The sequence below is a fragment of the Pteropus medius genome, unplaced genomic scaffold (genome assembly GCF_902729225.1).
Source record: "Pteropus medius unplaced genomic scaffold, Ma_sr-lr_union100, whole genome shotgun sequence".
In the NCBI taxonomy this organism is placed as follows: domain Eukaryota; kingdom Metazoa; phylum Chordata; class Mammalia; order Chiroptera; family Pteropodidae; genus Pteropus; species Pteropus medius.
This window is the reverse complement of record NW_024340849.1, coordinates 38,346,944-38,365,866: the sequence shown is the minus strand read 5'-3', so window position 1 is coordinate 38,365,866 and position 18,923 is coordinate 38,346,944. Positions and strand designations below refer to the sequence as shown.

At 44.1% G+C, this 18,923-nt stretch overlaps 1 protein-coding gene across 2 annotated transcripts in view; it reads left to right on the top strand.

The window, feature by feature from the left end:
* The window catches only part of CABLES1 (Cdk5 and Abl enzyme substrate 1), a 101,479-nt gene that overhangs the window by 65,307 nt on the left and 17,249 nt on the right, over positions 1–18,923 (top strand). For both annotated transcript variants that reach the window (XM_039844606.1, XM_039844596.1), the window contains 3 exons: positions 14,228–14,324; positions 15,611–15,767; positions 16,836–16,939. In XM_039844606.1, the coding sequence (XP_039700540.1) occupies positions 14,228–14,324; positions 15,611–15,767; positions 16,836–16,939 (358 nt within the window). The remainder of the gene's footprint in view (positions 1–14,227; positions 14,325–15,610; positions 15,768–16,835; positions 16,940–18,923) is intronic.

Here is an 18,923-nt window from a genome sequence, read left to right as displayed (position 1 = left end):
GCTGTCCTATCTCCTTGTGTCTTGGGCTTGGGGCTGGAAACCGACGAGCAAGCTGGAGCAAATATCAAAGCAGAGTGGTACCAGGAACAGACTTACGTGATTTGCAACAATCTAGAGGAATGATCACCTCTCTAGATCAACCTCCTTTTGCTCTGAAAAAAGGTAGGTGAATGAAGCTCTGACCTTGCAAAGCCTCTCCTCCTCATTCCCCATCCTGGAACTCTGCTCATTTCCTCCTCTGAGTCTTGCTCTCACGCCCCTTACCTATTCACTGCATCTAGTGTTTGTTGTCCAGGAGCTGCTGGTATGTAGGATAGGACAGTTCACTGTATAGGATGCTGGGAGCATTGTGGGCATTGGCTCTGGCCAACAAAATGCTGGCATTGCCCTCTGGTTGTTCTGACAACCACACACCATTCACACATGACCATTGCCCTGTGGGGAAGTGCGGGCAGTGTGGCCCCTGGTTCTGATTCACTATTTACAGTTGTTCCCCTTTATCTGTAGGTGAATATGTTCCAAGACCCCCAGTGAACGCCTGAAACTGTAGATAGTACTGAACTCTATATTTACTATATTTTTTCCTATACATACATACTTGTGATAAAATTTAACTTATAAATCAGGCACAGTAAGAGATTAACAACAATAACTGATAATAAAATAGAATAATTATAATAATATACTATAGTACAAGCTATGTGAATGTGGTATTACTAATTAAAATAAAGTTTACTTGAACATAAGCACTGTGATACCGTGACAGTCAGTCTGATGGCTACTAGGTGACTAGTGGGTGGAGAGCATCTACAGCATGGAGACGCTGGACAAAGGGACAATTTACATCCCACATGGGATGGAGCAGGATGGCGCTGGATTTCATCACGCTACTCAGACTAACACGTAATTTAAAACTTACGAATTGTTTATTTTGGGAATTTTCCATTTAATGTTTCAGACTGCGGGTAGCTGAAATTGCAGAAAGCGAAACTACAGATAAGGAGGAACTGCTGTATCTCAGGAAGGGTCACCTATAAGATTATCAGTAGATTCAGCTATTCTGCCAGTTAGCCCTGGATGAAGAGCAAAATGAGTGCGTGAGATTACAGCACATAACCTTTTTCATCTTGGACATAGACAAACTCAAATTCACCACCCCTTCAGATTTTATAGATGAGGAAACCAAGATGCAGAAAGGTTAATTTTCTGTAACAAAGCACATAATCGGATCCTTTGTGATACCTAAGAGAAAAGAACATGCCTGTTTCTGCAGCATATGTTACTTAAGTATTCACATAAGAAACTGTGAGCACAGTTCAAAATATTGTGATTTAGCACTAGGATTAAGGAGCATTCTGCTTTTTAAATTTTTTAATGAGCAGACTTCTTATTTATGAATAACTGCCATTTATCACAATTATGACTTTTTTGCTAGTCGTTGGGAAACAAGTATGTTCAAATAATAAAAATATACTAGTAAATTATATACATATATATTTTAAACTATTTTAGTTCATATACATATTAACTAATACCTTTTCACTGTGGAAAATTGCTTTTATACTAAAGCTCTCCCTCTGACTAGGTCATAGCATTTCAGGGATGGAAGGGGCTTTAGAGATGACATGGTGTGGCCTCCCCGTTTCATAGCTCGGGCCCTTAGACATGGAGGTGGGGTGAACTCACCCATACTCCCAACGGAACCAGCAACACCAGAACCCAGGACTCCGGCCACCCCAGACTGCTGACTCTGGTTTCTGGCTCCCATGTTTCCGTTGTACTTATTTATGCACATGGACTAGACCACATGTGCCTGATTATTCCAGACAAGCGCAAACCACTCTGCTGACAGGGACAATGTGCAGTTTCAGCTTCATCACAAGAAAGTTTTAAAAACAGGAAACTCAAAAGTTCATCCACTGTGTACTTGAACCTCCTTTATATGGAAAGCATCCATCAGGGTGGCCTTATCTCTTTCCGGTTTTGTTTTCTGGCTTCTCATGCTGCCATGGAGCCTCCCAAGTCTCATTCTTACATCTTGGCTTGCCCTCCCTCCCTGACCCCAAAGCGTTATTCTTGGTTTTAAACTGAACTGAGCACTTCTTTTGGCTCCTGACATCAGTTGACCAAAGCAGACAGGCCAGTCTTAGGAGAGGTGTCACCATTCATTCATTTATTCATGCATTCAGTCATTTAATCATTTCTTCTGCCTCTAGTGAGGCCCTGATAGGGGCTGGGAGCATGCAGGGATAAGTAAGACCTGCTTTCCAGGAGTTTATTATCGAGCAAGGAAGCCAGACATGTGAACAGCCTCGCCAAGACAACTGGGGGGTGGGGCAAGAGGTGCTAGACAGTACTTTAAGTGCCCCCAAATCTTTATCACTGTCCCCATTTACAGTAAATCTATAATTTTTAGTAAAAGCCAATTTATATGTATACATATATATTTATATATATACATATATATATATGTATATATATAAAGTCTCTTTATCCCTTTCTGCCCAAGTACATTGCCATTCTTGCCTGCTATCTATGTTGAAATTCAGGTGCCACCACTGCACAGCAGAATTCATTTATGCTCCCCACAAAATCTATTAAACCTACGATGTGCCAGGCACTGTTCTAGGCAGTAAGGAAATGATGGTGCAAAAGAAAGTCACTTTCCTCACAGAGCTTACCCTCTAATGGTAGGAGCCCAGAAATAAGCTAATATACTAACCATCAAACAAAAGAGCAAACAATTAAGTGACTCCTGTGTGTAGGTGAGTGGGTGAAGTGCTGGGGAAGGAGTCAGATGGAGGGGTCCGGGAGTATTCCCCAGAAAAGGTGGCTCTTTAGCTACATGTGGAAGTGTGAGGTCCTAGAGAAGTGGAGAAGGATATTCTAGCCTTGACTTCGACCTCTGAGAATGTCAGAAGATGGATGATCTGGCTCCTTGGGAACTTCTGGACAGGGTCTCTAGAATGCCTGACATACTGAAAGAGTTCAATGAAGAACCATCCCAGCGGGAATCCCATTGGTGATGGTCACTGCCATGTTCAGGCCTCTATAGTGAGGAGAAGGGGAGAAAAGAAGAGACTGAAAGAAGTGAGCTATGCTGGGAGACCACAGCCTTGTCCTGGTTATCACTGTCACGTTCATCACTCAGCCTTCTGCATCTCAGTTCCCTCATCTGTCCAATGGGAAGGTTTGATGAGACTCCAAAGATCCTGCAAGCTCAAATAACTTGTCTCTGTTTTCTTTCTTGTCAGCTTTGCTAAAGCAGAAGCTGTAAGTCTGGTTGCATAAAGAGTTTATGATTGGGACGTGCTGTCTGTTCACTCTCCCCATCCACTAACAATCTAGAACTCCAATCTGTATAATTATTCTCTGTCCAGTTTTTTTAAAATTTGAGATTTAAAAGAATCTTCAAACCTGGTGACTTTTTCCAGTTTTATTTGGTATATTTCCTGGAATGAGTTACAAGGATAGGGACTTAATCAACACAGAGTTGAGAACAACAAAACGTTTGGGGTCATTTTACATGCTACCCAGCTTTATACTAAGCTGACAATAAGATTATACACAAAATTATTTCTAGAGCTTCTGCTTGAAGCAGGCTGCCTCGATTACTTAACAACTGCCCCAGTCTTCAAACTGTTCTTTCCCGCCTTGATTTACAAATACAGATATTTGAGAAAAGAGCATATCTCTTTAATGTTGCTGACTGTGTAGTCAAACCTTTGTGTGAACATGACAGAATAGAGGTAATAGCATAAGCTGAAACATAAGTAATGCTTAGAGTATGCCAGGCATTGTTCTAAGTGCTTTATATACATTTGCTTTTTAATCTTCAGAACCACTTCATATGGTAGGTTCTCCAATGATCATTTCACAGAAAGAGGCAGAGCAGCAGGGGCAGAGGTAGGAGGCAGACTGGCTGCAGGCTCTGTGTGGCGCAGCACTTTCTGCTTTGGGGCCTGCCAGCCCCACAGCAGCCGTCCCCAACGTGCTTGTGCTCACCTCAGAGCTGAGGGTATTTCTTTCCCTTCACCACCACCCCTTTGGGGCTGTGCTTGCAGGCTCCAGACCAGCAAGTAGCAAGTGGCACCAGCTAATGGGTATGTCTCTGGGTGATGACAGAGCTCCATGCATGTGCCACAGGAGGGTCGCCTCTGGGGAACCCGGTGGCCAACGTGCTGGATAGTGGCCTTCTGATGGCTTTGAAGGTTACAGGTTTACACTGCAGCCTGGCCTCCTCCAAGGGCAAACCCCAGGCAACTTTAGGTAGAGTCTTGGGTGAAAAATATTCTATGTAATTTCCTCCTCTGAGTATTTGTCAATTATAGAATAGGAAGGTACGAATTAAAGAATTCTAGGATAAGGAGGTGGTCACATTCTCCAGGTATCAACATCGTACGGAAACCTTGGCTGTGCATGGGCTTCACTGGTTCATGACTGTGCAGTGCTGCTCACTCGCATCTCCCCAGGACCTCCCCAGGCGCACCCAGGTCACCCCGCAAGCACCGCAGGGAAGCGATTTAGGGGCTGGTAAGGGTCTTGCTCCTGTCTTTATACCCTGTGTGGAAAATGCTTCTCTTTGAGAAAGCGTGCGAAACAGTTGCGTTAAGAGATTATTGTTCATGGCACCAAACATGTCTTCATTTAACAAAAGGATTAGTTGATGGGGCATTTAAAAATAAAGAGCTTTCTTATTTTATTTCTTAAAATACTGTTTGATTGACAGTTTGCCTTTTTCAGGAAATCGTCTGTTTGATAAAATGAGATGCTTCTAATAACCATCCTTTCTTCCTGTTCTTTCACTTTAAAAATTCAGTCTTGCCTGTCCATGAAGCCACAGTGGCTCTGATGAGCATAGAGGGGTGGAGTGCAAGGTGGAGTAAAATCAGACAACAGGATCTTCTCTGTGGTCACACCCGGCTTCTGCAGTCTCTGTCCAAGCTCCTTCAGAGTTCCCTGACTTACAGAGGTTTGCTCCACCTAACCCTCGATCAACTCAGGGTGTCAGAACACCTCCAAAAGAGCATTATGTGATCAAACTGTAAATAACACATAGCCTCATTTTGAGCAGATTAACACGTGATTTTGCTTTCATGTGTACTGCTTTTGCTTAAAGCAAAGGACATCTTTGGATTGAATCTAGTATAGAATTAAAAGAGGGTAGTTTTCTTAGGTCAGTATGGGGTAGAGGGCTTTATCCTATCACTGGAGCCCCTCTCAGTATCTGGGGTGAATTGAAACCTCAGCACACACACAGTCTGGTCCTCGCTGCCCGCCCTTTCCGTGATTGAGCTTGGCCATTTGTAATCAGGTGCACATGATGGGAAGATGTTGGGATTTACTGGCAGGCTTAGACTGAAGACTGGCTGCAGGCTGCGCTTACTCCTTTCACATAACACAGCAGCTGAGCCCGGAGTTGCACTAATCGTTACCAGGGATGGATTGACTTTCGTAACAGCAGGGCTAAGGGCTGAACTTGAGCTAAAACCACTTCCGAGGATGTGGAAGCTTTTTCTGGACATAAGAGCATTGCCACTTCCCCTTGGGGTGTCCCAAAGTAATTCATTAAAGAATATTTGACATGGAAGATTGCCAGTTAATGCCAATTCACGCGAGTTGAATGGCAGGGAGAACTCTTCAGCACTGAGGACTTTTAGAGCTAGAGCTGGAAGGAACTTGGAGACTCTCTAGTCTTGTGGTTTTCAGACTTTTTTTAGCTGAAGAAACCATTCTTCCAACACAAGTTTACACAGAATGCCAATAAACAAAACAGCTAAACGCAGAGCTATTCCAGAAAAGTGAGAGTTGGGGGCTGAAGTGCACTCATCTCCGCTCTGACCCTCATGACCCCATTAGGGAAACTGCAGTCCTTATCCTTGCCTGCCCTTGAGGCCAGGGAGTAGTAGGGTGCATGGGAGAGAGCTGATGGTCAGGCAGAATCCTTGGTTTTGGCACATTAGCCTAGCTGATCCCAGACTTACTTATCTGTAAAATTGGCTATAATGTCTTCCTCAGGGAGTTTTGAGAGCATTAAGTGAAATATTATGTGTGAAAGCTCTAAGCGCCCTGCCAGGCTGCAGTAGTTACTCATTAAATGTTAGCTTTAGTCCCATTTTTGTCTAGTCACGAGAGCTATTTCATTGCTCTTTCTAGATCTACCCCAACACAGCACATCTCAGATGGGTTCCCGATGACTTGGCCAGCTGTACATTCCTACAAACACGAGAGATTCATCTTCATATCTGCTTTTATTTGGTCTTTAAATTGTTTTCCTCAGAGGTAGATGTTTATTAAAGAAAATGTGGAAAGTATGTAAAAATAAAAGGAAGATAAAAATTACTGAGCCTCACCTAAACAAACTCATCAACATTTTTGTCCTATTTCCTTCCAGTCTTTTTTTTCCCCCCCTAGTGCATGTACTTGTATGGAATATGAAGAGATGATTGCTTTGTTTTGATCTTTCTTGCTGGTGGGAAGCAGCTTTGCCAAATCCCACCTTTTAAAACGAGCTATTGGAAGCCGGCTATGGAGAAGAGAAACAGATGTTGCCTGTCTTTTTCACTATAACTGTAACATCAAACCTTCCCATAGCTGTAAACACTCTTCTCAGATTAAGCTTGTAAATTATACCATTTTCTGGGAAGAGTCCCAGCCTTAAACCAGCTCCTCTTCTCTCAACCGACAGTTGCCAAGGCCCATCTGAGTCTTTTTGCCTTTTATCCACATTAGTCACTGCCTTCTCTTTTCTAATGTGGATTTGTGGTTTGGCTTGGTGACCCTCCACTTACAAAATGAGTTGCAAGCAAATTTCTCAACTTTCCTAAGTAAGCAGACCCCACACCTTGCCCACACCTCTACCTAAGACCACTGACCTCCTCTTGCTCCCCAACTCCCACCCTGTCCTCTGGGCTGCTGTGCCATCACCATGGGACCAGGAGTGGAAAACATGGGAGCAGCAAAGGATTCTCTGAGTTCAAAAATTGAAGAAATCATGAAAAATAGAAACAGCTTAGGAGAAAGGATCCTGGAGTCTTGAAAAGACAAGATTTGGAGAGGGAGGTGGAAATAATGCAAACTGCTCCTCCTTTAAAATGTTGCTGAAGGTCAGCCCCAAACCGAGAAACCAGGAGGGACACAGCTTTCTCCTCTTTCTTCACCCTCTTCTTTCTACCTTGTGACCTGTTACTCCTACAACCAGGGCTCTTGCTTGGACTATGAGGCTAGTTCAGTTATAGGATAAAAGGGCACTCGTGGGGCTAATTTCTATGTATTACATCGTGTCAGTGGGAACATGCTATTTGAGTTCCAGACAGCCAACTTAAAAGCTTTTGGAACACAACCCACTGATGAGTGAGAGACTGCAGACTTTGTGTTGAGGGCCAGTCTCACTCAGAATTGTTCCTGTGCATAAGGCACCGGCAATAGTGCCCAGATGTTCTTTATTTCCTGAAACATATGGGCATCAGTAGGTATTTCTGTATACATGGATCTGATTGGAAGGAAGTCAGAGCAAACCCAATTAACTTGTGGTTGGGATTCTGTAAAATAACCAAGCTATTGATTCCAGCAAAAAATAGCTTCTGTGATATGTGCGTACAGATCTATCAAGATAACCATTCCTGATTGATTGATAGTCACTGGGTTAGCTTACTACAGATGTATCAGGAACCATGTGATGAAGAAAATGGCTTCCCAGTAGAGCCCAAGGTGTCTGGCGGTGTGTTTTAAAATAGCAGCTTCCATGTGGTATTTATGTCCTTAGCTCTTGGCGATGTGGCATTTCAGATGAAGTCATCTTCTTGGGTCCATTTCCTGAGTGTTGATCATTTTGTGACACAGAACAGCTTCTTATATTCTTAGAGAGGGCCTCCAAAGCCTAACCACCTGGCCCTGGGTCCATCCCCACTGTCCTTCCCTCCCACTTTTACCCCAAAACATGTTTTGTAGTTGTGGAAAATTACACATTCACAAATCGTGCTTCTTTCCTCACACCAAGCATATTCCCACACAAGGACAGATTCTGAAATGATCTCATGGATGAATCATGCCCTTATCCGGCTGTTTATAGGAGCTGCCTTTAGACAAAGATTTTGGTGTAAGCTACGTCAAGGCCCCTTCATTGTCTGCCAGTTACCCTTGGGGGATGGCTTATCGATGCAGTGCTAAGTGTGAGAAGGGCAGGACTTAGAAGACTAAAGGCTGCTTTGATTTTACTTTTTCCTGTCAGCTCTGGGCCTTGACTCTGGGCTGTGGGGGTGTAACCTTCTGCTCTGATACAAGTAAGTGGACCCAACCAAGGTGGTAGTTGTACTGTATTTGAAGAGGAAACCATGAGGATTTCTTAAACTATATTAATGCTCGTGTTGTTGAGGTCCTGTGGATGCGTAATCTCTCAATTACAATTATCTCACAAGTGGCATTTCCTTTCCTAATTCAGCTTTCAAGCTCTACTTTCTGTGCAGCAAATCTTTTTTTTTTTTTTTTTTTAAGGATCTGGAAATCCTGTTAATATTTAATTAGCTTTTAAATTATTTATACATCAAAGTGTTCAACCTATTGTTGTCCTTTAAAGAGCAAGTGCCCCGTGGAGCTTCCAGCTGGCATTCTAAGGTCTCGAGTTGAGAGCACCATTAGAGAAATGTCCACCGACGGAAGTCACGCCATCACCATCTTGGAACAGAGAGCCCTGGGAACTAGCTAATTGGACACAAACATACTTTTTTCCATCTACTTCCCAGGTGTTAAATATTAAATCTGATATCTTTTTTTATTAAAAGAAATATTGGTTCGTTAACTATAAGCTCCCTAATGAAAGGGCTTTAGCTTGAACTTCTTGTTATCTTACGGGGAATCTTATTTGATCAATTCTATGTGTCATGGAAGATGAAGACTCTTATACAAGATGAAATCAGGAGTGGTTCATTGTGTGGAAACTAGTGACCTGGGCACCAGGATATCTAGTTTGGCCATCTGTTCTGACCAGATGACTTCACATCTGTATATTCGGTGCATTCGCTTTATGCTGTGGGAGCCAAAACTAAAAGTGGTCCAGGGGGTTTCCAACCATGAAGTTACAGGCTTTCAAGGAGAACTGAATTAAGTGAATTGCAATGCCATCTCATAAAGGATGGATTTACACCCCATGAAAGAACTAACATATTTCTGCTTCTTGCTTAAAGATATAACTGCTGCTTGGCTGTCTCCCCAAATGCATTTTTATCTCCTGTTTTAATCCCCTCCCCACAGTCTTCTGTGACATCCTCCCCTGTTCTGCCTTAAACCATCTCCCAACCCCCTCCCTGCATCAGCCAGCCTTTGTAAAAAAAAATCTTTGTGCTCCGTTTTCAAAGTGCGTTTATTGCTTACAGCCTCTGCAAAAGTTAAGAAATTTAAATAGAATGAGAAATGAGCTCTTGTAGCTAAATAAGTCTGAGCTGTAGCATCACCCAGGGCTGTGGAAGAGAAGGACTCAGACCATGCATTGTCCACAGTTCCCTACCAGGGGTTCTCTTAGTGTATCCAGCCAAATGAGATCTTCTCATATCACCCAAGCACGTTCATCTCTGAATTCAAGCTACAGCATTTAAACCGTAATGCACAGTTTTGGACAATGTCTACATTTGGTATTTGAACTTGCCTCCACTCATATTTAGAAGGAGGTGGAACATAAATTAATATTTGAACTTAACACATATCTGGGAAAAAATATTCTAGGCTTTTCAAAGAAATTGAAAAGCTCAACTTCGGTTTGCTTCTAATTACTTTCAGCTGTGGTTCCACAATATCCAGCTCTATCTCCTAGTACGGGAGGGTTAATGCTGGCATTTGAGCCAGAGATAGTTCTATTTTCATACACCATTTTAATGAGAGTTTAATGATCTTAGAAAGCATCAAGATTTTATCACTACTCCACTGGGAGTTCTGCTTAATTCTTTTTCATTGGAGTTTTTAAACACTCCCTTTGGATAAATCAGTGACACCATTCAGAGTTCCTTTTTGCAGATGACTTCCCACCCACTTGACCACCAAAAAAGTGAGGCATCAAGGGCCAGGGGTCTCTTGCTTGCTTTACACTCACATGTAAGGCCTGAGCAGTAAATTAGCAAGCTGCCTTATCTATAAATTAGGTGGCACGATATGAAATCACTGTTTATGTAGGACAAAACGAGCAAATAACAGCAATTTCATATGGTTCGGCAACATGACACAGTTAGCTAAAGACAACCCTAGAGAAGTTTGTCAGCCTCTGTGAAAGATACATTTTTCGGATTCGAAAGCTGTTAAAAAAAAACCAACATTATTGAAATAGATGAGATGTGTTTCATTTTCTGTGGACATGTGACATGCCAGTGGATATGTGTAGACGTGTGCTCTCAATTCCAGCCCACCAAAACGGCAGCCCTGAGGTGAGTGACAACTTAGTCACCACCGCAAAGCAATCGATTTTTTAGAGCAGTTGTGATATTTATTACCATGTCAGTGAAGTTTTTGAAGTGTGAATGGAATAAATGTGCGTGCATCAGCTTCAGTGTGCAAGAAATATCTTATTTCTAATTTTTTTTTAATCTACTTCATACAAACTATTAGGCCCCCTTCTATAAGGCCAGAGGGAAATTCCAACTTAATTATCACTGGGCATCCCTCCCACTTCTCGTACAGTGGCCAGAAAATGACCAGGCCACTTTGGGGAAGAAAATTGGGAAATAAAATACAAGTCACTAAACATGTAATCTATGACATTTGTCTTAAAAAGTAATGGTAGCCAAAGTACTGATGAGTAAGCACTAGTCCAGTACAACTGTCACTCCCCTCATGTGACTATTTAAATTTAACTAAAATAAAAAATTTAGTTCTTCAGTCAACTTGTCATACTTCAAGCACTCACTTGCCTCCTATGGTTAGTGGCTACCATATTGGACAGCTCAGATAGAGACCACTTCTGTCACTGCAACAAGTTCTGTAGATAGCGCTAAGCTAAGCAATATGTGTTTTCTAGTAGCAGCTGAGGGTGGTAAACCCACTATTCTCCCAGCTTAATTTCTTACTCGGTTTGATTATTTAGAAAGTAGAATGGTACAAGTGAAGAGCCAGTGGGGAGTGGCGGCAGCAATAGGCAGACCAGCACAGTAGTTCTCAGGAGATTGGTTCTCGTGGTTAGGTGTGATGCAGCTTTACCTGTTGCAAAGTGTGGTCTGAAGTTTCTCTTCCATGTGGCCCAAAGTTTCCCTGAGGCACATGGACAATCGCTGGGTCTAATAATCACCGCTTCTTTAAATGGGATTCGGGGGTTATCTCATGGAGAAGAGTCTTGGATTTTATGTGAGCACCAAAAGTATAATTTTTGTTATGGCTCCATTTGCTTTGGAGGAGGCATCAAGGAGGGGGCAGAGTGTGGGGTGAGTGTAGTTTGGTTCTGTGAACTGGGATGTGTATATTTAGCAGCCAGGGGTCAGCTGGCCAAAGCAGGGCTGTCTGTGGAAGCAGTGAGCTTGTGAGCAAATTGACAGATGAAAAGTGGCACAGTGGAAAAGCATCCATGTCCCTTGTTGTCTTTATGACCCACCCATGAGACAGCAACGAGCCAGTAAACACTCTTAAAGTGTTATCTTGTGTATCAGACGCTGTGTGGACAGGATACAAATATGGACTGAGACTCTCTCTGTTCCTGCCTGCAGCCAGCTCTCCATCCAAAAGCACTCTTTTAAAAAAAAAAATTCTTACTAAAGTATATAGTTGAGATACATTTTTATATTAGTTTGGGGTGTAAGGAGCACTCTTAATAAGGGCCTATTTTAATATTCATTTTTTTTTTATCTTCTCACCCCATAAAACATTCCCTACTTTTATATTACAGCCCTAAATAACATCCTCTGTCTGGCAAAAATGGAAACAAGGAGATAATTGTTTGGGAGTTGGGAATTTGAGGCACATGCTCGCCGGGTTTGGCTCTGGACAGTCAGGAAGTCCATGGAAGCGTGCTGTAAGTTTTTTAATGAAACGCAAGGCGCTGCGGCCTTCGTATCAGCTCACCTCCTGGTCTTCCCCCGTGGGGCTCCCTGCTTCTGACCCTCCACAACTGTTTTAGCCTCCTTGCCTGCTTCTTGCTTCATAGGCATTTTTCTTTGATAGCACCCTGATGCATTCATCATCTCTGTCTTTAATTGCTGGAGGAAGTCTTTTGAGAGCCTCCCTGGATGGCTCATGTAGGAGGCAGATGGTCTCTGGTACATGTGGTCTTGTGGGCCTGGTGGCCTTGCTGAGCCCCACACTGCTCCAGCCTGCTTGGTTATTCCAGCCGCGGATTTGAGGTCAATAACTGGAACACAGTTTTCTCTCTTGGCACAGCATGTTTGTGAAGTGATGTGACTTAAACCATCCTGGACCTCATAGCCCTCAGTGAATGTGGTCCCCAGAAGAGGAGAAATCAGACATATCCCGAGAGCACTTCCATGGCTCAGAACATCTTTGAAGCTCTCGATGGGATGATTTGCTCCTTCTAACAAAGCGTTTATAGTTCTGTGAGTTACTGTCCTGTTTTGTACTGTCCTTAGGAGTGAGTTTGATGTTTGGAATTACCTGAAGTCATTTACAGTAAAATCTGATCAATGAGGGGAGCACTGATTAAAGTAAGAGTGTTCAGGGTGAAAAATATGTAGATAAAGTTTGAAGACCGGGATGGCTTGGCTGTTTGTTTTTTCCTGCATGACTCTAGTGTTGATTCCAAAAGGGACTCCAGAGACATTTTGAACGTGGCAGAACCATGGCCTCCCAAGGAGACTGACTTAAAAATGCAGCTCTCACTGGGTGCAGGTCTTGAGTATTTCTTTTGAAAATTGCCATTAATTAAACACTCCACCTTATAGGTAGGATTAGGTAGCCAGTTCATCCATAGGACACCCATAGATGAGGATGAGTGTTCAACAGAATCAGAGAATCCTGTGTTTTTCCACCGAACAGGGTGGAGGGTGGTGGGGCGTCTCTTGTCTTTCTTCTCCGCACTCACCTGGCTGTTTCTCTCTCTTTCCTTGATTCCTTTACTTTCCTCCCAGAGAGTCTTGCCTTTACATTTTCTTCGTTCTTGCTTAGGTTGTAAGACACAGCCCCCGAGTGCGGTGCCTCTCTAGGCCACACAGCAATTGTACTGCAGGCCTGAGATGGCTTTGACTCACAAGCACTATGTCACAGAGAAGAAGCTGGAAGACAGTTCTTCCCAGATGTGGCTGCAATTTAAAATCACCTGGGCAGCATTTATAACTCCTACCACCCAGGTTGCACCCCACACCAACTGAATCTGAATGGCAGGGATGGGAGCCAGACCATGGTAGTTTGTCAAAGATCCCCAAGTGATTCTAATATGCAGCCAAGTTTGAGAACTACTGTAAGGGGGTTGTCCTTGAAAATGTGAGGAGTTGTGTCTGAGCTTAGCCACAGCCAGCTCATCTTGCATCTCCAGCTCATCTTGTGATGTACTACAGACAACATTGGATGCAAAACCAGTCTCTTCAACCTGCACTCCTAATGACATTTGCAAGCCACTGACCTACCCTGGGCCTCATTTTCCTCATCTGTAAAATAGGATAATAGCAATACCTGTTAGATAGGGGCATCTTAGAGAATGAAAGGTGATGTGTGAAAGTCTCTGTAAATTGTGAAGTGTTCTATATAACTGTTTATTGTTAATACTGGATATTATTTTTTTATAGAAAAATACCTATTTTCGAGGTGGCTGGCCTGGCAAGTAGCCGGAATGACTATTGTGGCATTGACTCTTTACCAGCAATAAACCTGAGAACTGTAGGACAAGAATTTCTTTCTCCCATCTAATAAAAGGGATGTCAAGGAGAGGTGGTCTCTCCAGATTTAAAAAAAAGCCAGCAGCTAGAGCCCAAGAGAAGCATTGTCCCACTGTACCCAGAGAATGCTCCCTGGCTTCCTATTCAATGACCATCTTAGCAGACAGGGGCCTTGCTGAGCAGCAGAGGAGGTCGGTAATCCATCAGCTTCTGAGCCTAACTTTCATCTTCAGGCTTTCTGTACAGTTGGATTTTGTTTATCTCAAAGTGAGTGGAATTGCCCACAGAGTGTCACTGACAAGCCCCAAAGGAGGGACAAAGGGAGGTCCAGTCCAGGGCCTGCTTGTCAATGTTGTCTCATGTAGTAAACATCATTATATCTCTTTTGGGTACAAACAAAAGCATTTTTTTCTTTGGCTTGTCCTCCCCAGGGATTTGAAGTTGGATGGAGGGAGACAATCAGCAGGTGCCGTGAGCTTGAAGGAGATCATTGGCCTTGAAGGCGTGGAACTGGGAGCTGATGGGAAGGTAAGGCTATGTGGCTTCCAGTCAATGAGTTTGTGCCGATACCACAGGTTCAGGAAGCAGAGGCACCATGACAGACCATGAATCTCACTTGTGGTGGAGGAACCAGGTGTGGGACATGTTCCTGGGTGCGTGACACCAGCGTGTACCAGTCCTCCAGCATGAGGAAGGAAATCCACCAAGACAGTGATTAAATAGCAGCACAACAGTTTCTCTGCCTGCACTGTTTAACAGCAGAATGTATGATATGACCAGTAGCATCAGTATCTCAGGCACACACGTGCACACACATGTACATGTGCTGGGATGGAGTGACAGGTGATTGGATTAACAAGGAATAACTGATGGTGTCAGCAAGCAACATTCCCACTACTGGAAAGTATTTTTGGCTTCCCGTGGTCCTGAGAAGCTAAGAGTCCCTGAGCCTTAGATAGTGACCACTGAGCAGCAGAGCTGTCCTATTCCTCTCTCACCCACAATTCACGGAGTTGCTGGGTTGAAGTCTGAGGAGTGAAGGTTGAAATACGAACTTGGCCTCTTTGTGCTGGATCCAGGCGGTCTTTATAAACCCTTCCAAAGCCTGTTTGTGGAGACAATGCAAGAGTTTCTTTGAGAAAGCTGTCCTAGCATAGTTTGCTTGCAGGTGAAGCTGCTGGGGCGGTAAACAACCTCCCAACCACCCTTTCCCCAGGACAGCTGGTCACCACTGTGCCCAAACGGCATCAACCCAGAGTTTAGGGTGTTGAGCCACAACTCCCCAGGCAGGTGTAAAGAAAAATACTTGTCCTATCTTCATTCCTAAGGGTTAGGTGTTCACATAGGAATGAGGGAAGATAAAACAGAGACGAGCATCATAGATGACATCTGCCAAAGGAATACAAAAGAACCGTCAAAGGTCACAGTCCCTTATCAGAGACTCCTGGGGCCTGATGAACCCTGGAATTCTGCATTTGGTAGTTTATAAAAAGTAATAGCACTGTGTGCCTCACGTATTACACAGCACCCCGACGGCTTCTCAGATAGCACATTGTTATCAAACACACTAATATTTCTGCCACATAACATGAACATTCACACCAAGTAGAATAAATTAAAACTATAGATAGCCTCAAGTCAGTTCTGGCACAAATGAGTGCCAAAACAAATTTCATTTTTAAGATCTCATTGGATTTTAGAGCTGCAGATGTGACAATATGGACCTAAACTTAGGTGGCAACACAACTTGGTCAGAATGCAAACCTAACATCGCTTGGGAAAAATCATGTGCCATTTTTGTCTTCACTTTTTAGACTGTTTCTTATACCCAATTTCTGTTACCCACAAACGCCTTTGGAGCCCGGAGAAATACCATTGACTCCACCTCCTCCTTCTCCCAGTTCCGTTCTCTGAGCCACCGCAGTCTCTCCATAGGACGGGCAAGCAGCACCCAGGGGAGCCTCGACACAGGTAACCTGGGACCTGGCTGGGTCTGGTAGCTCGCGGCAGGAGGTGCCTCAGTGTGCCATGTGGATCGTGTCTCCCAGTGTGCAGAATGGAGGACAGGGGCCTCCAAAGCATGAGCTCATCCTGCAGGTGATGTGACTTTGGGGCAGGCTCAATTTCAGGCCACACAGGCCACAGGGTGATCTTTAATGAGAAACCTTAGTCACAACCTCCTAAGCTCCCACAAGGAGAAATACTAAGGTCATCTTGCAGAGATGGCTGGATGCCCCGGCTTCTCGCCGCCACTCAGCAACTCATCTCACCAGTTACCTGCTTCTTGCTTACATTTTCATAATGCTCAAGTTTGGCTTTTTTTTTTTCCCCCCCAAATAATTGGGCCAGAAACCCAGGAACTTCCTTTGTAATTCTCATAGTGGGTGAGCTAACACGGCTGCTGAAGGAAGACTTGCTTTCAGCTTTGCCCGTACAAACCTTCCTAAGAGTGGACATGTGGAAGAAAGCTCTTTACAAAGCAGTATAACTCTCAGAGAAAGTCTAGGCTAATGTGAAGTTCTTAGGCCTGTCCGGGTGCTGAGTTTGGAAGCCCTGTCCTAGTGTTCTGGCTACCTCTGTTTGCATTGGTGCCCGCTCTGAGTCGTGTTTATATGAACACAGTAGCCTGCCCGGAAGCACTCGTACTAAAGATGTGCTGCTCATACCGCACAACTACTAACTTATCTGCGGGTTTAGAGAATGAGCCTTTTTGGTGCCACATTTTCTAATCTGGGAATGTTCACTGAATGTTTTATTGCTGTTGGGTTTTGTGCTCTCCTGGGTCAGGGAGATTAACACATAATTTTTTTAAATGGAAAAAATTTCAGAATGTTAAGAATTTAGTGAACCCTTTTCCGGGAGGATACACTTCATTAGCATACAGAGATGTCTACTAAAAGTCAGAGGGAGCGATTTGACTCAGCTAAATGCCCCGAAGCCAGCCTTTCTTTACTCTAACTTTATACTTGGCATTTGTCCAGCTGCTTCTGCTTTAGAGGGTCTGGGGCCCCTAATTATCACTTTGCATGTGATCCTTAGGCAGTGACCTGGGAGACTTTATGGACTATGACCCAAATCTCCTGGATGACCCCCAGTGGCCTTGTGGCAAGCACAAACGAGTTCTGATCTTTCCTTCGTACATGGTGAGTAGTGGCGGAGAGATGGTCGGTTTGCTCACCCCCTCGGCCTCCAGTGTGTCTTTAGAGGTGGCATGCTCGCCTTAAAGACGGCTGCTCTTCCTGGGATTGGGGGACTTGATTCACACACTGCTCTGTCTGAAGACCTTCTCGAGGGCTCCTCAGTGTGGCTTGCTTACAGATGAACCAGCATGCACTGGTCCAGGATTCTGCTGGTCACCTGGCCTGCATATATCACATCATCCGTAGACCCCACTAGGATGGTATCAGACACATCAGTGGCAGTGTGGAGTTCAGGTTCAGCTCTGTTTGGAGTTCCTTGGTGACTAGGCCTCTGCGTGTACTCCCAGCAAACATTTGGCACTGGGCTCGGGATGACGGAATTATCTCCTGGGAAAGTTAAAGTAGGACAATGTGGGTGTAAAATGCAAAACCTTTCTTTCCTTGCCATTTTTATTTCTTGGGCTCTTCCTGTTTTTCCCTTTGTGTAATTTTGGTTTCTGCATTTGGCTGACCACCATTTCCCACCACTCTGGGCTGCCATTTCTCCAGACAGCAGTGGGGACTCACAGGGTCCTGTGTGCTTTCCTGGGGCAGACTTGTCCTGACTTGGAGGCCAGCCAAGCCCAGACTACTGTGAGAGGATGGGAGAGCAGGGCTCGTGGGGAAACCCACTGCACCAGCCCTACCACAAATGACATCAGGTGGGAGAGCACTGACCCAGAATGTCCCCACTGCCTCCCTGCCAGGCCCAGATGGGACGGGCACAGCTGAAACCTCTTGCTCTCATTCTCTCGCTCCTCCCCAGCCTGTGCAGTTTCAAGAGCCCTAGCCCCAGCAGTGAGGAGAGGGTCCTTTATCTGTTGGAGGCTCTTATGTCTGCAGAAGCCAGAGTGGGGCCCAACCCCATGTACACCTGAACACTCCCTCAGAGCTTAGAGTTCTCAGCAGTGGGATTCTACCCTCCAGCTTTTCTCCTCACGGAACATTTGGCAAGTGGCTGACAGAGAAACACTGGGCAGAACTCAGGCCCTTGCCAGTGACTTTCAGCAGATATCCTCTTGTAATTTGGCAAACAGCTCGGAGATCATTCTAATATGCCACATTGAGTCAAATGAATTACCAAAGGCATTTAGTTTAAAATTGCCCCTACTCCTCACTCTCCCATCCTTATTCCCAGTTTCTGACACAGCAAAACCAGAGCCATGTATAGTTATTTTTTCCCACTCTGTGACCTGTGATATGATTAACCTATTTTTTTTAAACCAGAGCTTATTCATATAAGCTAGCGCATCATAATAAGTGTTCAATAAATGACAAGAATCATCGTCCTAATGTTAAGGAGGGAGCAAATGAGAGGTCATGACTTGTGTAAGACTAAGGATTCTTTATGTTGTTCACTACTTTATTAAAGTTCACCTTATTAAGTAACTTGGGCAGGAAACTGTGGCTCAGGGAGCCTGAGCAAGACTGTTAAAACTGACAGACAGGAAGTGGGGTGAGGAGGCCAGAACTCGGTGCTGTTCTCGCTTTGCCTCTATATCCCACATCCCTCAGCAGTCGGTGGCAGAACTGCCAGCTTCAGGAGGACGCGAAAATGATTCTTTGGGCCGACAGTTTAACAAATTTCTAGGTAGCCAAGAGAATAAGAAGGTGCATTATTTCTGGTTGACATTAGGATTTGGCGGGGAGCTCGTCCATGGACATATTGTGTCTGGTAATAACACTGACTTCTCCTTTTTAGGCCTGGTGGTGGGCTGTTGCCGGAGCTGTGTCGTTGTTCATTCTTTCTTTTCTTTTCTTTTCTTTCTTTTTTTTTTCTTTTTTCTTTCTTTCTTTCTTTCTTTCTTTCTTTCTTCTTTCTTTCTTTCTTTCTCTCTCTCTCTCTCTCTCTCTCTCTCTCTCTCTTTCTTTCATGATTTCATTGTGAGCTTCAAGGTTTGGGGCTATTGTCTAGGTGTGTGTGCCTGTGCACACATATAATTGTTCC